Source organism: Mauremys mutica, chromosome 1 (assembly GCF_020497125.1).
Source record: "Mauremys mutica isolate MM-2020 ecotype Southern chromosome 1, ASM2049712v1, whole genome shotgun sequence".
Taxonomy (NCBI): domain Eukaryota; kingdom Metazoa; phylum Chordata; order Testudines; family Geoemydidae; genus Mauremys; species Mauremys mutica.
Genome location: NC_059072.1, coordinates 243,033,980 through 243,053,604, shown reverse-complemented (window position 1 = coordinate 243,053,604; position 19,625 = coordinate 243,033,980). Strand labels below are relative to the sequence as shown.

Genomic DNA, 19,625 nt, shown 5'->3' with positions numbered 1-19,625 from the left:
GACCCCTCCTTGTAGATCTTCCCCACAATCCACTGCGGGGACCTGCCACATGCAGCGATTGGCACAATCTACCACCAAACGGAGCTCTCCGAGCTGATCAATCCCCAGAATAACTTTGTCTGCCATCCACGAATGAACCCAGGGGAGGTTAGCCACCAAATCTGCCAACTCCCACCTAGTTGCTGACAACAATGTTCCTCTCTCCTCCTGACCCCCATAAGCAGCCAGCACAACTGACCAGAACTTGCACACAAAAAAGGGTAAAAGCGAAACTGCTGCACCAGTATCCACCAGTGCCACACAGGGGGTACCTATCATTCCTACCCTGATTTGGACTACTAGATGCCCCCCGGATCAGGGGACAGGGTGGCTATGCATCATCACCTGTCCTCCGGGCATCTGTCCTCCTGAGGGCTCTCCTAGGGGACTTGAGCTGGCCAATCCAAGCCAGCTGGTGCTGCTCCTGACGGGGCCGGGATGCCCCTCTGCTCCCCTGCAGGACGAGGTATCCCCAACTGCACACATCACGGCATCAGCTCTCCGGTGGGTTTCCCAGGCCAATTGTCCATGTCCTCCCCGTGTTCCAGCAAAACCCACCAGAGGTTATTCCGCAGGCAGGACTGCCCCCTGCAGTTTCCAGACAGAGGGTCTGATTTCCCAGGGTTTCTGCGGTCTCCTGCCACTGGTGGTTGTGGCACAGGCGGGGGGATGAGAGCAGCCTGCCGGACTGTGTCCAGTCAGACTTCCACATCCGCGGGTTCCCTGGGTCTCCACCTCCAAATCGCCTGCTATACATGGACTGGGAGACCCTGGGCCATCAGCCTCAATTCCTCCAGAGGCAGGGCTATTTGAGCTATGGTCAGGGGTACCTGCCCTCCCACTGTGGCAGCCACACCCCGGCCACACAAACATGCCAGGAGAATCATTCTCTCTATGAACTGGACGGGTTCTTCCCCAGGCACAGCAGCTGCCGAGACAAACTCGGCCAACAACGCAGGCAACCCCACAGAAGGCGCCATCCCCACCAACATATCAAAGATACTATTGTGTGTGGCATGACCGGCTTGCTGCCAAGCTGCCCCTGCTAAAACTCCTCCCAACCCGGACGCAGCTTTTAACACCCGTCGGATCTCAGCTAGGTTCAGTCCCTGATCCCAACACAGGGTCACCATATCCCAGACCCACCCACTGAACCCGCAGTGCAAGGGGCCACCCAGGGTTTTTGTAAAAGCAGCAAAGAGTCCTGTGGCACCTTATAGACTAACAGACGTATTGGAGCATGAGCTTTCATGGGTGAATACCCACTTCATCAGATTCATGTAGTGGAAATCTCCAGGGGCAGGTATATATAAGCAAGCAAGAGGCAGGCTGGAGATAACAAGGTTAGTTCAATCAGGGAGGATGAGGCCCTCTTCTAGCAGTTGAGGTGTGAAAACCAAGGGAGGAGAAACTGGTTTTGTAGTTGGTTAGCTATTCACAGTCTTTGTTTAATCCTGAGCTGATGTTGTCAAATTTGCAGATTTTTGCTAACTCTATTGCTTGCGCAGGAGTCAACTCCGTCTCTGCCACAATGTGCCCAGTACTTGAGGTTGCCCCGCCCCCTGCGGGCGCAGGCCCATAGTTTCAGACCACCCTCCGGACTGCCGGTCTGGGCCATCCTGGGTCTGGATCTGGGGGATCCGGATCACACCAGATATCCCCATCCCAATCATCATATGGTCCCTCATCCTGCTGGGCTTTCATCCCAACGGCAGCGACCCCGGGCCGAATAAGCCCCCCAGACCCTGTTCTCCCGGGCGGACCCCTCCAGGACTGGCTCAGAGCGGCATTCTCTATTTCCACCTGCTCCTGCTCCTCCTCTGCTGCCACCACCTGTACTGCAGCTACAGAGAGGGAAGACACCTGGGCACTAGCAGTCAGAGCCTGTACCTTCCACATATCCCATTCCTTCTCCAACTCATTAATTCGGTCCTTGAGTGGCAAGCTGACTCTTTGCTGTCTGCCATTGCTAGCCTGCGTGCCACAGCAGCCAGGCGACTGCACAATCCAGTCCTGCCTTATTGGGACCATATACAAGCACATATTTATCCAACATGATCTCTAGTTCAGGAATTGTACTCCCAGGTGGAACCGCCCCTGGCATCCAGGGGTCTGCCCCTTTCTTTTGGAGCCATTCTAACAACACCTCAGGCGGCGGCGGCACTCCCCAAGTGGGCTGTATTCTTGCTCGGGCTGCTTCGCCTTTTTCTTCCCCTTGCCCCACAGTGGCATACATAACTTTTCTCCCTGCAGTGGGTTGCTAGCCTTCCACTTTTTCATGCAGGCTTGAGCTGGACCCACTCAAGAGACTACGGGGGACACCAGGGGACCCCTAGTCTTGGGTCAAATCCTCCACTAAGCTGCCCACATTCTCCACCAGTAAAGTTAAGTTTAAGGAGGACTAATGACCCACCAGAGTTTGGCAGAATGCAGCATGTCTATTATACTGATATCTAAGCTCAAAAGAGGAGGTGGGAGTGTCACACTCACACTCTCATACTCACACTCTCAGGACAGGCATGGCACTGGAGATGTCAGGATCCTTCAAGGTAAGTGTCCCACAGCGCAGCAATGGACGGTGTGATGAAGGTAATTTTTCCTGAGGCACGATGAAATGCAATGCAGCGAACCACTGGCCAGGAGGTCCGGGTGAAGGGCCTTCACGGGAGGTACAAGCTTGTGAGTGCACTCCTGAGCACATGGCCCCTTCTCCTTTTAAGGACCCGCTCCTCATGGCCTGCGACTAGAGATGACTTGGCCACCTCGGACAGTGTCCATGCAGTGTCCATGCATTAGGTGTGTGAGCGCTGCCTAATTAGAGTCCCAGACACCTTGTCAACCTGGGAGCTCTTCTGATCTTCCAGCTGTTCAAGCAGCCCATTCATCCCACAAGTATTCCAGGAGGAAGGGGGAGGGGGAAAGACACTTCACAGGTATTCAAAGCGGGAGAGGAGACAAAAGGGGGTGGGGAGAAGTGTAACAGACCTTTTGCGCAGACGGGTTATACATAGCATAGTCATACATAGCATACAGATCACTGCTGCTCCTACAACAGTTAACATTATTTATACCTATGCTGTTTTAAAGTATGTCTTTTGGGGTGTAGTTCAAATGGTACTTTAAATTCTTCCAAGCCATCCAAGAGTTTATATTTTTAATTTTTCTGTAAAAGCCTAGTGATTCCCCCAAAAAAGTATTGCCAGTACTAGTCCAAAAATGGAAACCTTGTCTTTATTTCTCAGGCAGAGCCACTTCCAAATATGAACACCACACACAAACAGCTTTCACTTCCAGTACAAACCAGTTTGTGTGGTTTCAGTATATTTTACATCAAGATAATTCATATTAGATTAAATATTAGTCTGTCCATCCAAGATACCATATTTGAAAGAATGGATTCTGAACTAAACTGGCATAGGTGAAAGTAAGCTGGTATACCTTGGTGTGCCGTACCAGACCAGCTTCCCCAGATGGTAATTTAAAGGGCCTGAGGTTCCCAGCAGTGGCTGGAGCACTGAGCCCTTTAAATTGCTGCCTTGATCCTTTAAACTGATAACATCTGGGCAGACTGCTGCTGCTGCTGATTGATATTGACTTCAGCAAGTGAGGATGTGCATGGAAGCAACAGTTGGCCAGCAAGCTGCCAATTGCAGGACTGGGACCTAAATCCTTATTGACAATTACAGCTGGTCAAAAGAAATCAAAACTTCCTTTGACAAATAATGGCTTTTTTACTTTGTGTGAGAAATTTTTTCATCAACATTTTTCAGTTTTTAACTGAAAAACTCAAACCCCAATTTTTCCAGGTTTAGGTATTCCCCCCTTTTCGGTCTCCCTTTAGCCCGCACCTGCCACTGAAACAGGAGAAAGAAAAGGGGAATGGGGAGGGAAAGGCAGGGGAGGGGCACTGAAAAAAGAAAAATGTAAGAATTTCGGGGGGGGGGGAGTATTAAAAATACCAGAGGCAAATGTTTCGTTGGTTTTGAAATGTTTTGTGCAAAATATTTACCATCTGGCTACCCACTCTACTGAGGATTTAATTTTTCACTCAATGTTTTATGTTAACCACTATTCAGTGATCCATTGATATTATATGGGGATGATCAGTTTCCTGTAACTGCTTGGTTCGATGTTAGTCCCCTATCATGTGTGTTTCCAAAGTTTCCGCTTTTCTATTAAGAAATGATATATATACATTTAAATGCAATTTCTGTGTGCAGGTATTACCACTGTATTGACCATGACAACATTGAGTACCATTGCAAGAAAGTCTTTACCCCGTGTCTCCTACGTCACGGCCATGGATCTGTTTGTGACTGTATGCTTTTTATTTGTCTTTGCTGCTCTGATGGAGTATGCAACCCTCAACTACTACTCAAGCTGCAAGAAGCCAAACTGTACCAAGAAGAAAAAGTCGGTAAGATGTGGTCACCTAAGATTACTAATGAAGGGCATAGAGTGTAGTACTGAGAGGGAATCTGTCACACAGCCAGTCAAGGCAATGGTCCCTCCATATGCTTTTGCAAAATAACACCCCAACCCACCCTGCCTAGACCCTCCCCAATTCTAGATCAACTCCAGCAACTAGGTGGGAAAGTAGTTGCCGTAGGCGTCAATCGTGTTGCTGCCAAATGCAATACATTCCATAGCAGCAGTCCTTCCTTCTATTCTTTTCCCTGCCTTTCAGCTATGCAGGTGAATGGAAAGGAAAATGTTCCCCCACTGAAAAAAAAAATCTAGAGGTACTTAAGTAGCACAGATTCCTTGTCCAGCCCCAGTTGCAAGGATTTTTGAATAAGGCCTTAAGGAGTGAAAGTGAGGAAAGAGGGAGATAGCCCCCCCCCAAGCTGAGGGAATGAGGAACTGAGGGGGTGCAGCAGAGGTGTCTAGAACAGAAGGTGAGGGGTGAATGGGGGGGGGTTGGGGCACATCGCAGGAAGATCAGAGAATGACAAGTTGCAGTAGGGATGAATGATGGGTGAGTACATATGTATGGGAGTGCAGAAAGTGAAGAGTGGGGCTTCAGAAAATGAATAGGGTATTTGTCTGAATGTGCAGAGGCTGGAGAGAGTGAAAGGTGGATGTGTGCCTGGTTGGGGGGCATGACAGAGAAAGAGTAAGTGGTGGGTATGAAGAATGTGAGCATCCGTGTTGCATGGAGATGGTGCTGAAGTGAACATGAGTGGAGGCAGAAGTGATATCCCTGTGTATTGTGACAAAGTTCCTCCTCTACCTTGGTGGGTCCTGCACTTATTGGCAGATTTGCTCACCTCAGTGATCTTCCCCTCTGGTGGAACCCACAGTCTGGGTCAACTCCTCCTGTGTCTGATCAGGAGTTGGGAGGTTTGGGGGGAGCCCAGGCCCACCCTCTACTCCGGGTTCCAGCCCAGGGGCCTGTGGACTGCAGCTGTCTATAGTGCTTCCTGTAACAGCTGCATGACAGCTACAACTCCCTGGGCTACTTCTCCATGGCTTCCTCCAAACACCTTCTTTATCCTCACCACAGGCCCTTCCTCCTGGTGTCCGATAATGCTTGTATTCCTCAATCCTCCAGCAGTACACTCCCAGCTCCTCACACCCAAATCTCACTGACTAACTGGGAGGCTTTTAACTAATTCCAGCCAGCCCTTGATTGGCTTCAGGTGTCCCAATCAATGTAGCTATCTCCATTGCCTTCTAGAAAGATCTTAATTGGCCCCAGGTGTCTTGATTAACCTGGAGCAACTGCCATTTGGTTACCATGGTACTAGGGATTTGGTTAGCCTGGGGCTAACATACCTGTTCCTTACTACTTTACTGTAGCCATCTGGCCTTGCCCCATCACAGTATGGATTGCAGAATCTATTAACAAACAAATTTATCATGCACTTTTCATTGCATCACCTGCCCCCTCAAAAGAAATCATCTCCCCTGGATTTATTTAACCCCAACCTGCCACATAAATGATTCCTTCTTCCTCTTCTCTCCCCCCAGTCTGAAATTATACCTGTACATGGCCCAGGACAGACAAAGTTCAGTCCTGCATCTTTAACAGCTTTTCCATATACATAAAAACACCAGCTATGAAGTCTGTTATCTGATGGCTCTTCATGTCTAGAAACATGAGCTTTATACTACTCAGAAAAGTTGATTCCAGGGTCCCTACCATTCCAGTTGGAACCCACACTTGTTCCTAACTCTATAAGCAAATGAGATAGTAAACTTTAAAACAGTAATTTTTAGGTTCAGAAAACATTTTTAGAGTGTATGTTTCCCTCTGAGTCCAGTACAATTGGACTCATGGCAGCAAAGGGACCTGCCAGAGGGACATAAAAATAGTCCCCTCCAAAAAGTCTAAAATAAACTCTTCTTAAATATTTTCCCAGGAGAATGTTGTTGTTCACTTTATGAGACATTACGGTGAAGTGAAGTGCAAATTCAGAAGGCAAGAGATAAAAGAGAGAACTAGAGAAGAGGAAACTGAGGGAGTAGAAGCGGCTCACCCACTCAAAATGTTTAGTGGAAGATAAGAGTCAGAGAGGTTGAGGGAAATTCTGTTTTTCCAGGCTGGAAAAAGGAAACATGTTCATTTGAAATAAAAGAGGTGAAGCATTAGAGGAGAGAGGTTGAGAAGAATGGAATTAAAGAGAGCTCAAGGGAAAAGAGAAAGAAAGAAAGAGAAGACAGGATTCAGCAAATAAGTCATGAAGTGGAAAGAGAATAAAAGAAAGGAATAATGGGGGAAGATGAGTACAAGCTAGACTAATACATGGCATTAGTTTCTAAAACAGTCCTTATAAATGTATGGTGTATATGAAAGGCAACATGAGAAGTGTGCTACTGAAAGGAATTCTATAGCATGCTAGAAGTGAGCTGGCTTTGAGAAAATGGAAAAGATAATGGTGTGGAAAGGCTGAAAATATGGCAGTTATGACACGGACACGTTAAAGGAGTATATGTCAAGATGAGGAAATAATGCTAATGCTAGGGAGATGTCTTGACTGAAAATATGGCAGTTTGCTAAGTGACATGAGAGTGAAGGCCGGTTTTGCTATTATTTACTAAATAAATGAAGTCAATGGGTGAAAAAGAATTCTGGGTGGATGAAAGGTTCTGTGGGAGTTTCATGCCTTTGTTAAGGGATATTTTAAGAAACATTAAAAACCAGATGAATATAAAGCAGTAAAGATTTTTTTTCTTCTGAATGATTCTCTTATCTTTATTTGAGCTACCTGATGTCAGTTTTGGTCACATGATGGTGAGTACACTATTTTATTCAACAGCAACAAATGGATGCATGCACATATTGTTGACATCAGTTTGAAATTATTCATGAAAGATGCTGCAATGTAAGGTCATGCTTGAGCCTGACTGTGAAAGTTCTTCTTTTTTGGTAAAAGGTCAGTTTATTTTCTGGCTTTGGGAGAGGAACATAAATGCCTCTGGCTATAAGCTCTTTCCAAATGACCTAGGATGGCCAAATGTGCCATCTCCTGCTGCCCTATTCTTACCCATGCAACTTTGCATATCTGCTTTATAAAGTAATATATGGAAACTGTGAATACAAATTATATCATGAAGTTAAACTAACAAAAATGAAAAAACAAAGAATGTACAGTTCTCATAGAAACTACCATGGGACATATATTAATGACTATCAAACTGTTAAATAGAGTTTGCTTTCAAATTTCCCCCTCCTTTTTTGATCTTTTGTTTTTGTTCTGTTTTTGGAAAGTTACTCTTCCTCCTAGAGAACTTTGTACATCCCATGCCTGAAATTATTTTGTTCAGCCATTTTTGAATGATCGAGTCTGAATAATTAAGGAGTGCTTGGAGCAGGAGACTGGACTCTGGGTCTCTCACTGGAATAGAGTCATTCTCACTATTGTGCATGTTCTCACTTTCTCTGTCTGGCCCAATGATGCTAAGTATTTATCCACAGTAGAACAGCTTCAGCCGGAGAATTCGTGGCACACCCTCTCCCCCATCAGCATATCTCATAGCTCAGTGGTTTGGCATATTCCTGAGAAGTAGGAGACCCCTCTTCAAATCCTTCCCACCTCTGGCAGAGGAGGGAATTGAATGTGGGTCTCCCAGATGCGTGGTTTAATCACTGTGCTAAGAGTTATAAGGTGGGCATCACCTCTTATCCTTCCTTTGCCCTGTTTTGTGTAGAGTGAGGTAAACACCTACCCTAGTCTCACAAGAAATGACTCAAGTGCCTAAGCTGCCTGACTCCAGGAGAGGGGTTGCTGTTCATGGATCCCTAGCAAAGATAGGTGCCTCCCTGCAGCCTAAACTTAAGCATCTATCACCATGAGAGAGCTGGGGTTTAGAACACACCCCTTTCATCCACATCTCTCATTGGCTAGCTCCGGGAGCTCCTCACCTCATGTGCTGGCATTTGTGGATCACATTGTCAGGTGCATAGCTATCCCTTTTCATTGTATACAGAGCCTGAGCACTTAACTCAGTCTTTGTGGATCACAGTTTGTTCTTGTGATTTTCTAGGCACCTACAAGCTAGGCATTGTGATACTAGGTGTTGTAATGCATAACTTCCTTTGGATCCAGGCCAAAGTGGTAGTTTTCAAGCTGATAAAGCTGCAGTCAAATGTTATGATAGTGTTTTAGTAGCACGGTATTTAATGCAGAGCTAAAATGGATTTCCGTGAGACCATGCTGTATCATATTATTATTGTTATAGACATTGATATGCATGGTGGTGTGAAGACAACAAGGTCCTATGCCAAGGAACTTTCATACTTAATGAGATGGGTTAATATTAAAAATTAATAAATCCAAAGAGGTTGTGGGGAGGGAAAAAGGGGAGTTGAAAGAAAAAGGAAGGAGAAACGACAATTTACTTATTTCAAGTATACCTTGGGAATTTTGGCATGTGCTTCTGGGGCCTGATCCAAAGATCAAAGAGGTCAATGAGAGTGTTTCCACTGATTTCAGTAGAAGAGGTGAGATTTGCAGAGATTTGATGCTTAGGGAAAAGGAGGTTGTTACAGGAGAGGGCTGCATGACAATAAAATGACATGATAGTGGAGAAGTTAAAGTGTTAAGAAGAGAATGGGTAGAAGGCAAGATAGAAGAAAGATGAGCCCTACCATGTAGGTAGAGGTAGAGAGATAGAGCCTTGAAAATTTTTGATATTATTATTATAAAGAGAGTTAAAATATGTTTGCATCCTGTGATGTTAATTTGAAAGTCTGTGCCGATAACACTTTTCTTCTCTAGTCACTCTCAGCTGACTTTTTTCATTTTGGGGGATTAGTCTCACTCGTGATAAGCATAGGTGGCATTAATGCAGCTGTATTTGCTGATAGGGATGAGGTTGCCCCATAAAATAACTGATGTGCCCATATGCCTACTCTAATTATAGTTTTGACACCATTCTTAATTGTAACTTTAGAAAGAGGTGATTTTGATGATCATGTTGTGATATACTGGTAGTTTAAACAAACACTTTAAATATGAAAATTAGGTATCTAATGGATAATAGGCCTTGAAACATCTGTGAAAAATACACACCCAGAATTAACTTAACTGCTGACTGTATATCCAAATTATTCTATGGAAACCTATTTGCAAAGGCAGTGACATTGATCCTAAATCCAAAAGTGTCAGTTGCGCATGCTCAGCACATCTCTAGAATCTATGGGCTAGTTCGTCAGCTGTTTACAGATTGCTATCTTCACAATCCAAGGCAGCTTTTCAAATGTTTTCTCTTTTTTTTCCTTCTCCCCAGAACTATTCTGTACTTGATATAAGACCGCCGCCTACAGTCATCACATTGAACAATGCCATGTATTGGCAAGAATTTGAAGACACTTGTGTCTATGAGTGTCTGGATGGGAAAGACTGCCAGAGCTTTTTCTGCTGTTATGAAGAATGTAAATCTGGCTCATGGAGGAGAGGACGGATTCACATAGACATCTTAGAACTGGACTCCTATTCCAGGGTCTTTTTTCCAACATCGTTCCTGCTGTTTAACCTGGTCTACTGGGTTGGATACCTCTATCTTTAAGTGTTGCCGTTAGTGGTGAAGACTACTGTGTTTTCACACTTCTTGGGATAGTGAACATGAAAAAGTGAAGGAGGACATGGTCAGTTTCATCTCAAATTATAGAGGCCACGTTACCTTTTATCATCACAGAAATCAATGAAGGATTTTAATATGTAGTTGCCTGAAAAAGAAAAACCTTGAAGAATTCCCCTGACTGCTATTCATTTTAAATACAAGATTCTTACTAAATTCAGCTGAATTTGTAGTGTAAACAATGTTTATTAATAATTCTAATATAATGGAACATTTACTGTTCTCCCTTGGCACTGAAAGCTAGACAGCATTCAAGCAAGAAACAGAGGTCAAACATTTGATATGGGTTCTTCATTCTTATGTCCCTTTCAAAGTTTCTCCCATTCCCTGGGGCTCAAGGCAACACCCACTGGTGCTGGTTAGCCATGATGCAACTGGAGATGTCTAAATCCAGACCAACCCAAGCCACCTTCTTTTATTGAGACCTATTCCACAGTTGCTGGGAGATCTTGTCTTGGTTGTCTCTGCATGGGAGAATCACCATAAAATAAAGACAGTTGCTCTGGTCCCATCAAGCCATGTAAGGTGTCTTCTGCTGCAAAGCTATGGGATTCATAGGCTTAGCCCCCTTCTTGCACACGTTAATTTTAATTTGAGGTGAAAAAGCTGATTTACAAGAATGCTCAGAATTTGATAAAGTCAGAGACACTGCCTATATCTGAAGTAGCTGCAAGTATTACTTGTAGAGCATTTCAGAGCTTTTTTAAAAAAAATAACTGATCAAACATAGCAAGATGGTACATGATTTCTGGAATAGATTTACTTGCAACTGGACAAGACTTCTGCTTGTTTGTGATATTGTAGCAGACTATAGTTGATAGGACATATGTAAGATTCACTACTTAATAGCACTAGGGGTATGTGATTTTTGCAGGTTACAATTTAATGCAAAGTTCACCCATGCATTTTTCTTCCCCTCCCTTCCCCCTTTAAGTGTTTTTACAGAGTGGAGAAAAATAAAGGTATTCTGTTCCTATAGAGCTAAATCTTGAAGTCCTTAATTACAGAAGATTCCTGTTGAAGTCAATGGGAGTCTTGTCTGAGTTAAGGACTGAAAAATTTTGACCTATATAGTTCAGTATAGGAGTTTGAGTGCATCAACACTGGATTTAAATCAAAACAGATATTGGATACAGAAAAGACTAGGGGATTTTTTTTTAAAACAAACAAATAGATTTTAACTTGGAAAAGCATTTTGTATTTTTGGAACATGTTTCACAAATTAAATTATTGAGAATTGTCCATTTTGCAACATTTTAAATATTTCTAGAGTGTTAAGAAACTCTTCCTTTTCCAGCAAACTCTCGGTAGATGTGATTAAGCCAACAGAACTCACATTCTCTACCAAATAGCAATGAGTTTTCAGTGCTCTTTGGTTAAAAACTAGCCACATAAAGTAATAAGAGTGTGTTAGATTGTTAGATTAAAATGTGGGTCTCACCCATGTATATTTGAAAATAATGTACAGTACTTATAACTGAAGAGCAATTCCTCCTGTCCTCAAATGGAAACAAAGGTAAAATCCCACAAATATACAAGGACTAATACCATGGTAACTACAAGGAACAGTAATTTAGTCATGTTCTTGGAAACACCAATGAATCTCAGTGCTGCTTCTCTCTCTTTTCAGAGTGTTTTTAATTAAACAAATAGCTCACAAGAAACCTAAAAGTAGCTTTTCAAAATATTATTTCTGGTATCATAAAAATATGGCCAAGTCAAATGATAACAGAGAAAGGAAGCTGGATCTAGAAAAATCCTTGCCTGTTTGGCTCCTGTGAAGCAGAAGTACTGAAAAAGCATTCCTCTCCTTTGGAGAGAAAACAAAATGTTTTTTGGCCAGATCGGGACCTCATTTTAGTGAAGTCTATCCTACCCATCTTCTGCAATAAACTAAAACAAACACTCATCTGCCCCAAAATAGCAACACATATTTGTAATGATATCACATTGCCTTTGTAGCTCACTATTACTCTGTAAACCTTCTGTGTTTATGTTTAATTGTGGGTTCCCTGCATTGGATTGGAGTTATTGTATAAGCAATATGGGTGGTAGACTTATGAAGTGAGGTAAAGCTAAATATTCAGGACTAAAAACAAGTGAGTTGATGCTCTGATAAGAGCCACCCATTATAAGTCTAAATAAGAGAACAGATCCATTTATCTTGGGGCGCTGATCCTGGAAACCCTCTGCACACGGAACACCAATTGACTTCAGGGGGAGTGTTCTAGACAAAGAGGGCTGCTTGCATCATTAGACCATTGATTGATAAAGTGTTGTTTATTAAGTAATTATACGTGTAGATGAGCTCCCTTAGCGTGTCTGTGGAAATGGAATATTCCATTTTTAGACTATATGCACGTACTGTGGTTGCGCTTCTACTCATTATCTCGATAATACTTAGTCCTGCCTTGAGTGCAGGGGACTGAACTAGAAGACCTCTTGAGGTCCCTTCCCATCCCATGATTCTATGATTGCTCCCCAACTCAGCAAAAAGCACACAGTACCCTCAGGTCCTTCCTTGGAAGATGAAGTCTACTAGAAGTCTGATTATATTGCCTCTGTTTTATGAGTATCGACACAAACAGATGTTGAGAACATTAAAAACCCTGGTCTTCACCATCCTGTGCAACAGCAAAGCACCAGACCAAAATTCAACTTCTGTATAACTAAAGGTGCACTTCTGTTGCTATACTTGGACAACTGCAAACCCCACCCCATGTATGTACCCACACATCCATCTCTCTCCCAGTTCAGTGTGACTGCAGCAAAATAACTCCTGCCACAAATTTATGTTTATCTTCCTTAGCTTTATAGAACTGCAGTTTCACAGCAAGAGCTCCAGTACTGATTTATGGAGATGAGTCACATAATTTCAATATACACTGATCAGAAGCTTGCAGTTGCAACCTTCACTTGCTACTGCTCTTATCTATTGACGGCTGTGTGAAATATGTTCCTCTTTAACTGGGCTATGCTGCTGTCTCTAATTTTGGTCATTTGAGCTTCGGTGCAGTAAACGGTATATAAGGTAGGCAGCTGTGAGACACTAGGTTCTGGAGTGTGGTTTTATAGTCATTGCCCCTGGAACTGTTGCTAGCTTCCATGGCTTATTCTGTCTGCTTCAGTGCTTAATATTCTGGTGGCAGTTAAGCCACTGTTGGACTGAGGCAAGATCGGTCTACTGGGCTTGGCGTAATTCAAAATACAATTATTTGCATCATCTCTTTGTCCTAGCTATATCCCCAGAGAAAATGGTCCTGCATATGAAATCTGTGTGCTAAACCCTTTTGTTGTACTAAGGAATATCCATACCCATGTTAATGTGATATGAAAATCATATATCACCCATGGTTTGTTTGGCTCTTTTATGAGCAAGGAAGTAGCTCAACACTTTTCTGGAGTGTCACAACCCAAATTTAACAATCTACTTTTTAATACTTGAGAACACTCTATTCCTAATGAGCTTTGTTGCAGGCATTAAGACAAAAAGATTTATCCATGACTTGGTTGTGCAAAAATCTGAAAAGCAAGAGAGTTAATGGTATCGATTCACACTTACCCAGTTTCAGTCTTAGTGATAATATTTATGTTACCATACTGAGTAAAAAGGTTTTAAATATGACTGGCCAGTAAAAGCAATCTATATACATTTCTATGAAAATGAAAATCAATAGACAACCTTTGTTGTTTTAACTTGAGAGAGCTTGTTGAAGTAACAGCCAAGGTCCCTTGTCCTTTTGCTTCATTACCCAGTGAGATAATACATTTAACACACCAAGAAGAATAATGTGCAATAATAAAAACCTTTCATTTACTGTAGATTTACTTCAATCAGGAGTTGAGAAGTGTTTTATTGCATTAAGGAGAACATTTTAGTGCACTTGGAACTTTATAAAAACACTCTGCTTGATACAAAAGCTATCACTTCTCAGTTATTCCAACCTTGAATCCTAATGTACAGCGAGCTCCTTGGTTTTGGTTTCCTCTTAAAAAAAAGAGATACATTCTATAAATTCTTCCAGACAAGTTTATTTTACCCTAGGAACATATAGCAGTAATGTGCAGCTGATGCCTTAGATTACAAAGCTACCTTAATACATCAATATAAATATGGCAGTAGGTTAATAGCGACTGAAATACCTAAAGCACATTAAAGAGGATAGGACTTTTCAGCTTGGAAAGGGGGGATATGATAGAGGTATATAAAATCATGAGTGGTGTGGAGAAAGTGAATAAGGAAAAGTTATTTACTTGTTCCCATAATATAAGAACTAGGGGCCACCAAATGAATTTAATGGGCAGCAGGTTTAAAACAAATAAAAGGAAGTTCTTTTTCACACAGCACACAGTCAACCTGTGGAACTCCTTGCCTGAGGAGGTTGTGAAGGCCAAGACTATAACAGGGTTTGAAAGAGAACTAGATAAATTCATGGAGGTTAAATCCATTAATGGCTATTAGCCAGGATGGGTAAAGATTGGTGTCCCTGGCCTCTGTTTGTCAGAGGGTGGAGATGGATGGCAGGCGAGAGATCACTTGATCATGACCTGTTAGGTTCACTCCCTCTGGGGCACCTAGCATTGGCCACTGTCAGTAGACAGGATACTGGGCTGGATGGACCTTTGGTCTGACCCAATATGGCCATTCTTATGTTCTTAACCCTTTCTCCCCATCCCCCCACAGGAAGTAGGTTGGATCAATAAAAATTACACTAGGAAGCATCCAACAGTACAAAGGTGGTGAGATACGGAGGTAAAAGAAAAATAGACAAATGTATTCTTGACTGCTGTACATTTCTTGACTCTGTCTCACTTTACTTCATACTCTCTTTCCTCCACCTCAGAACAAAACAAAAAAATCCCACCTCACAGCAAGTCAGATAATTGGACCATTTTGTGTTCTTCAAAAGTAGCAGCAGCAGGAAATGCATGCAACTAGCTAGCATAAAGATGTATTTTGGGGAGAGGAAGTATCCGTGCAAATATTATACCAAATAACACATCTATCTTAATTATTTATTTGTACCCCTGCTCCAATCACAGTAGTAGCTGAGCATCTCACAGTCTTTAATGTGTGAGTTAGGGGAATACTATTATTTGCATTTTATAGATGAGGAACTGAAAGACTAAGTGACTTGCCCAAGGTTACATAAGAAGTATGTGGTAGAGCAGGGAATTGAAACCCAGGTCTCCCGAGTCCCATGCTCTATCCCTAGCTATTGGCCTATTCATCCTCTTGAGGGACTTTGTCTTTATATCTTGAAGTACATTTCATCAAACTCATTGTCCCTCCTCATCCTCTGCATTGTCAAATGACTCTGTCTGTACCACTAATATCAAAGTCTTCTGAGTTACTGTCACCAGGCCTCAGTGGGTTACAGCTGAGAATACCAGATTCACAACAAACAGTTGAGAAATGGGGTAGGCACACGCCACACTTTTGGTTATTCTACCATAGATATACCAAGCCAGTAACAAAAGTTAACTTCTGTCTCACCACACTGGTTAGCAAGAAGTCAAAAAATACAGTCTTCTTAGGCATCCAAATTCTTATTTCACCACCCAGACACTAGACTTTGTGATGAGTGGTTAGTGAAAATCAATTTAATCAAACAAAGGGTTCTTCTGAGCTCAAGAAACCAGCTACATAGCCAGGTCAAGATATAACTCAGATCTTACTCAATAATCATGCTGTTGCCAATCTTTTAATAGCTGAAATCTAAAAGTTTATTTTAAGAGAAAAGAAATAGAGTTAAATCCATCAGTTTCAAACATGATACAAGAACTTTGCAATGATTATATGTATATGATTTTCTTAACCATTTTAATGGCTAGTTTAGAAAAAGACTCTCTAGATATTAGCTTGGGGATCATCTATCCTTGTTTGAGCTTCCTTATTTGAAATGTCCAGAGAAATGAAGCAGGAAATGAAGACAAAATGGAACTTTTTCCAGGCTCTTCTATACCCTCTCCCATGCAGATGGAATTTTGCTGTCCCAAACAAAGGCCCCAGAACAGTTTGTGGAAAAGTACAGGCACAAGATGGCGTCCAGGGTCACCTGAGCAAGTCACATGCCCTTACATGCTTTGATGATTCACAGGAGCAGCCATTACCCATATTTTGGCTAATGCATCCAGCAGAAGACTCACAGGGCAGGGAAAAGCTTCTTCAATGGCCCATTGTGAGCATTAAAGGAATACAGAACATATATAGAATGCCAGTACCTAGTTAATATTTATAACTTCAGATACAAAAATGATACATGCATATAAACAAGATATTAATATTCAGCAAATCATAACTTTTCTGTTGACACCTTACATGCTATACTTTGTACAATATTTGTTGCAATTGTCTAACAGTGGCAATTGTAACTCATATCTCAATCATACAACATCACAATTACTACACACCTTACAGTGGGATCCGGTGGAGAGCACAAAAAAAGATCAAGTCATAGCTAGCTTCTTCACTCTGCATACATTAAAGGGTCCCCCCAACAACTAGCATTACAGAAATATTTTTCTTCTGCCAACAAAGTAGAATTCTGGGGTTTGCCTGGACAATCCTGTCATAGTGAGAAAAGGCTGCAGTATTCATAATGTTATATTACTTTCAGAAACTGTGCAAGCACAAAGCCAGTTTTCATTTAATTTGTTGCCTATGGCAAAGTCTACGTGCCTGTTACAGTGTCTTTTGCGTTTCTTGATATTTCAGGATATATGGACATCCTTGCAGCTGGGAAGATGGAGAATAACATGGCCTTCAGCATTCCATCCGTGAGAAATATTTCCGGAGCTTTATAATATAAGTTGTGTATTTTAACATGCTTTGACATGTGTCTCAAGAAGTTTTGCTAACTCGTCATCTTTCTTTTTCAAGTATTACACAGATTCCTGAATCTTTAAACAGTGTCGAAACTTCAGTAGTGTTTCAACCAATCAAACAGCCGCCTTTCTTCATAATTTCAGATTCATTTAGCATTCTTTCCTCCTCTAGGAGGTGCAGTTAAGAAATAAGAGCTACACTGCCTCAGAACTCATGTTTATCTCATCACTGCTGACTTCCCAAATGGCCAGTTCAAATGGGCAGAGGATGAACAGTAAATTAGGAATACGTTTCCAAAGGAGGAAGGGTGAGGATCTCTTCCCTTTATGGTTTTGTTTCCTCCAACTGAGACAAATCTCTGTTATTCCAAAAACTCTCCCTGGGGTGTTCTGACAGAGAGGGACAACTGTAAATCACAGTCTGGGCTGCAAAGGCACCTTGAAAATTGAGGCTGCACAGAGGTTATTGTGAATTAGCTGTCATGAGTGTGGAATTCTGGCAAAGTAGGTCTGGAAGGGACCTTGAAAGGTCATCTAATCCAGCTCTCTGCACAGAGGCAGGACTAAGTATACCTAGACCATACTTGACATATGTTTGTCTAGCCACTTCTTGAAAACCTCCAATGACAGAGAGATTGCACAACCTCTCTTGGATGCTTGTTCCAGTGCCTAACTATCCTTATAGTTGGAAAATTTTCCTAATATCTAACCTAAACCTCCCCTGCTCCAGATTACTTCTTGTCCTACGGTTGGTGGACATGGAGAACAATTGATCCCCATTTTCTTTTTAACACCACTTAACATATTTGAAGATTTATCAGGTCCCACCCCTCAGTTTGCTTTTCTCATGATTGAACATGCCCAGTTTTTTTAAACCTTTCCTTATAGGTCAGTTTTTTAAACTTTTTGTTGCTCTCCGCTGGATCCTCCTCAGTTTGTCCACATCTTTCTTAAAGTGTGGCACCCAGAACTGGACACAGTACTCCAGCTGAGGCCTCACGAGTGCCAAGTACAGTGGGACAATTACCTCCTGTCTTTTACAGATGATAGATCTATTAATACACCCCAGATTGATATTAGACTTTTTCAAAACTGCATCACATTGATGACTCATATTCAATCTGTGATCCACTATAAATCCCACATCCTTTTCAGTAGTTCTACAAACTCACCACTTATCCCCAATTTTGCAGTTGTGCATTTGACTTTTCCTTCCTGAGAGTAGTACTTTGCACTTGTCTTTATTGAATTTCCTTTGGTTGATTTCAGACCAATTCTCCAGTTTGTCAAGGTTGTTTTGAATGCTAATCCTGGCCTCCAAAGTGCTAACAACACTTCTCAGCTTGGTGTCATCCACAGATTTTATAAGCATACTATCCTCTCTAGTATTCAAGTCATTAATGAAAATATTGAATAGTACAAGACTCAGGACAGACCTCTGTGTGACCCCACTAGATACATCCCACCAGTTTGATGGTGAACCATTGATAACTACTCTTTGACTATGGTCTTTTAACCTGTTTTGCCTCTACCTTACAGTAATTTCATCTAGACAACATTTCCCAAATTTTCTTATGAGAATGTCATGTGGGACTGTGTCAAAAGCCTTCCTAAAATCAAGATATATCACATCCACTGCTTCCCCCCATCCACTAGGCCAAAAACTCTGTCAAAGAAGTATGCATATGGATCTGTACCCCCAGTGAAGTATATTCTTGGGTTGTTTCCTCTTCTAAGACAACCAGTATGTTACTTTTGGAAAAGCTTTGCTACCCAATAGTGCATGTTCAGGGAGGGCGGGGAGCAGGAGAGTGGTTGGGAAGACTTGATAAATGGGAACATTGATCCATGGACAGTGTCCATCCTGTAATTCACCCTTTGCCAATGACCCACAGAGCTGGAGCAACCTTCCACAGCTTGCTTCAACTCACACATTACAATGCTGCCAGTTTTTATTCTTAAGAAATAAAGAACACAAAAGAAAGAAGATGGTTTTTGAGCAGCTGTCATTAATTTTATAAATGGCTCGCTGGAAACCATGCTAAATAGCAACATCAGTCTAAGAACAGTATCTGACATCTGCTATATTATTATTTCAAGCCTAGTCACGTGGACATTTTGACTTCCGCTTGCTTATTACAGACAACAAAGTATCACTTATCTGGGCCTACATCCACTTGCATACAGGCTGCTAAAGATTCAAAACATTTTTCTCTTTTAAGAGTACCAGTACTTCTGTGGGGGGGGAAATGGAGCTCATCCTCCAGAACTCAATCAGCATATCACTTGTGCCTGTACCCACGGAAGTGACCCCTTCTCTTTTTTAACTAGTGCCCTCATTTCTTCGACAATCTAGCTTCTTGGCTTTTTACTCTTGGCATCTGAAGTGTTTCCTCTGTCACAAAGGTGTTTTAACACTGAGATTACATACCCTCTCTTGAGCTACACTACTGTGACAAGTGAAACAACTACCTCCCCTACACAGTATGTTTGGTGGAAAAAAGCATACTAGTCCACCCCCACCTTTGGCATCGTGCCCAGGGGTTGGCTACCAGTATAGTTACATCATCTGAAGATAATTTAGATTTAACTTTTCTAACTGTTTTTCTAATTACTTTAGAACATGGCTACTCCCTAGCATGATTTGCCTTTCAGCATCCGGCTACTAACCC

At 42.2% G+C, this 19,625-nt stretch overlaps 1 protein-coding gene across 2 annotated transcripts in view; it reads left to right on the top strand.

Annotated features, from left to right (window-relative positions):
• Nucleotides 1–10,979, top strand: part of GABRG3 (gamma-aminobutyric acid type A receptor subunit gamma3) — a 544,844-nt gene extending 533,865 nt beyond the window's left edge. For both annotated transcript variants that reach the window (XM_045005104.1, XM_045005114.1), the window contains 2 exons: nt 4,260–4,456; nt 9,775–10,979. In XM_045005104.1, the coding sequence (XP_044861039.1) occupies nt 4,260–4,456; nt 9,775–10,053 (476 nt within the window). In that variant the 3' untranslated portion in view covers nt 10,054–10,979. The remainder of the gene's footprint in view (nt 1–4,259; nt 4,457–9,774) is intronic.
• Nucleotides 10,980–19,625: the final 8,646 nt, after the last annotated feature.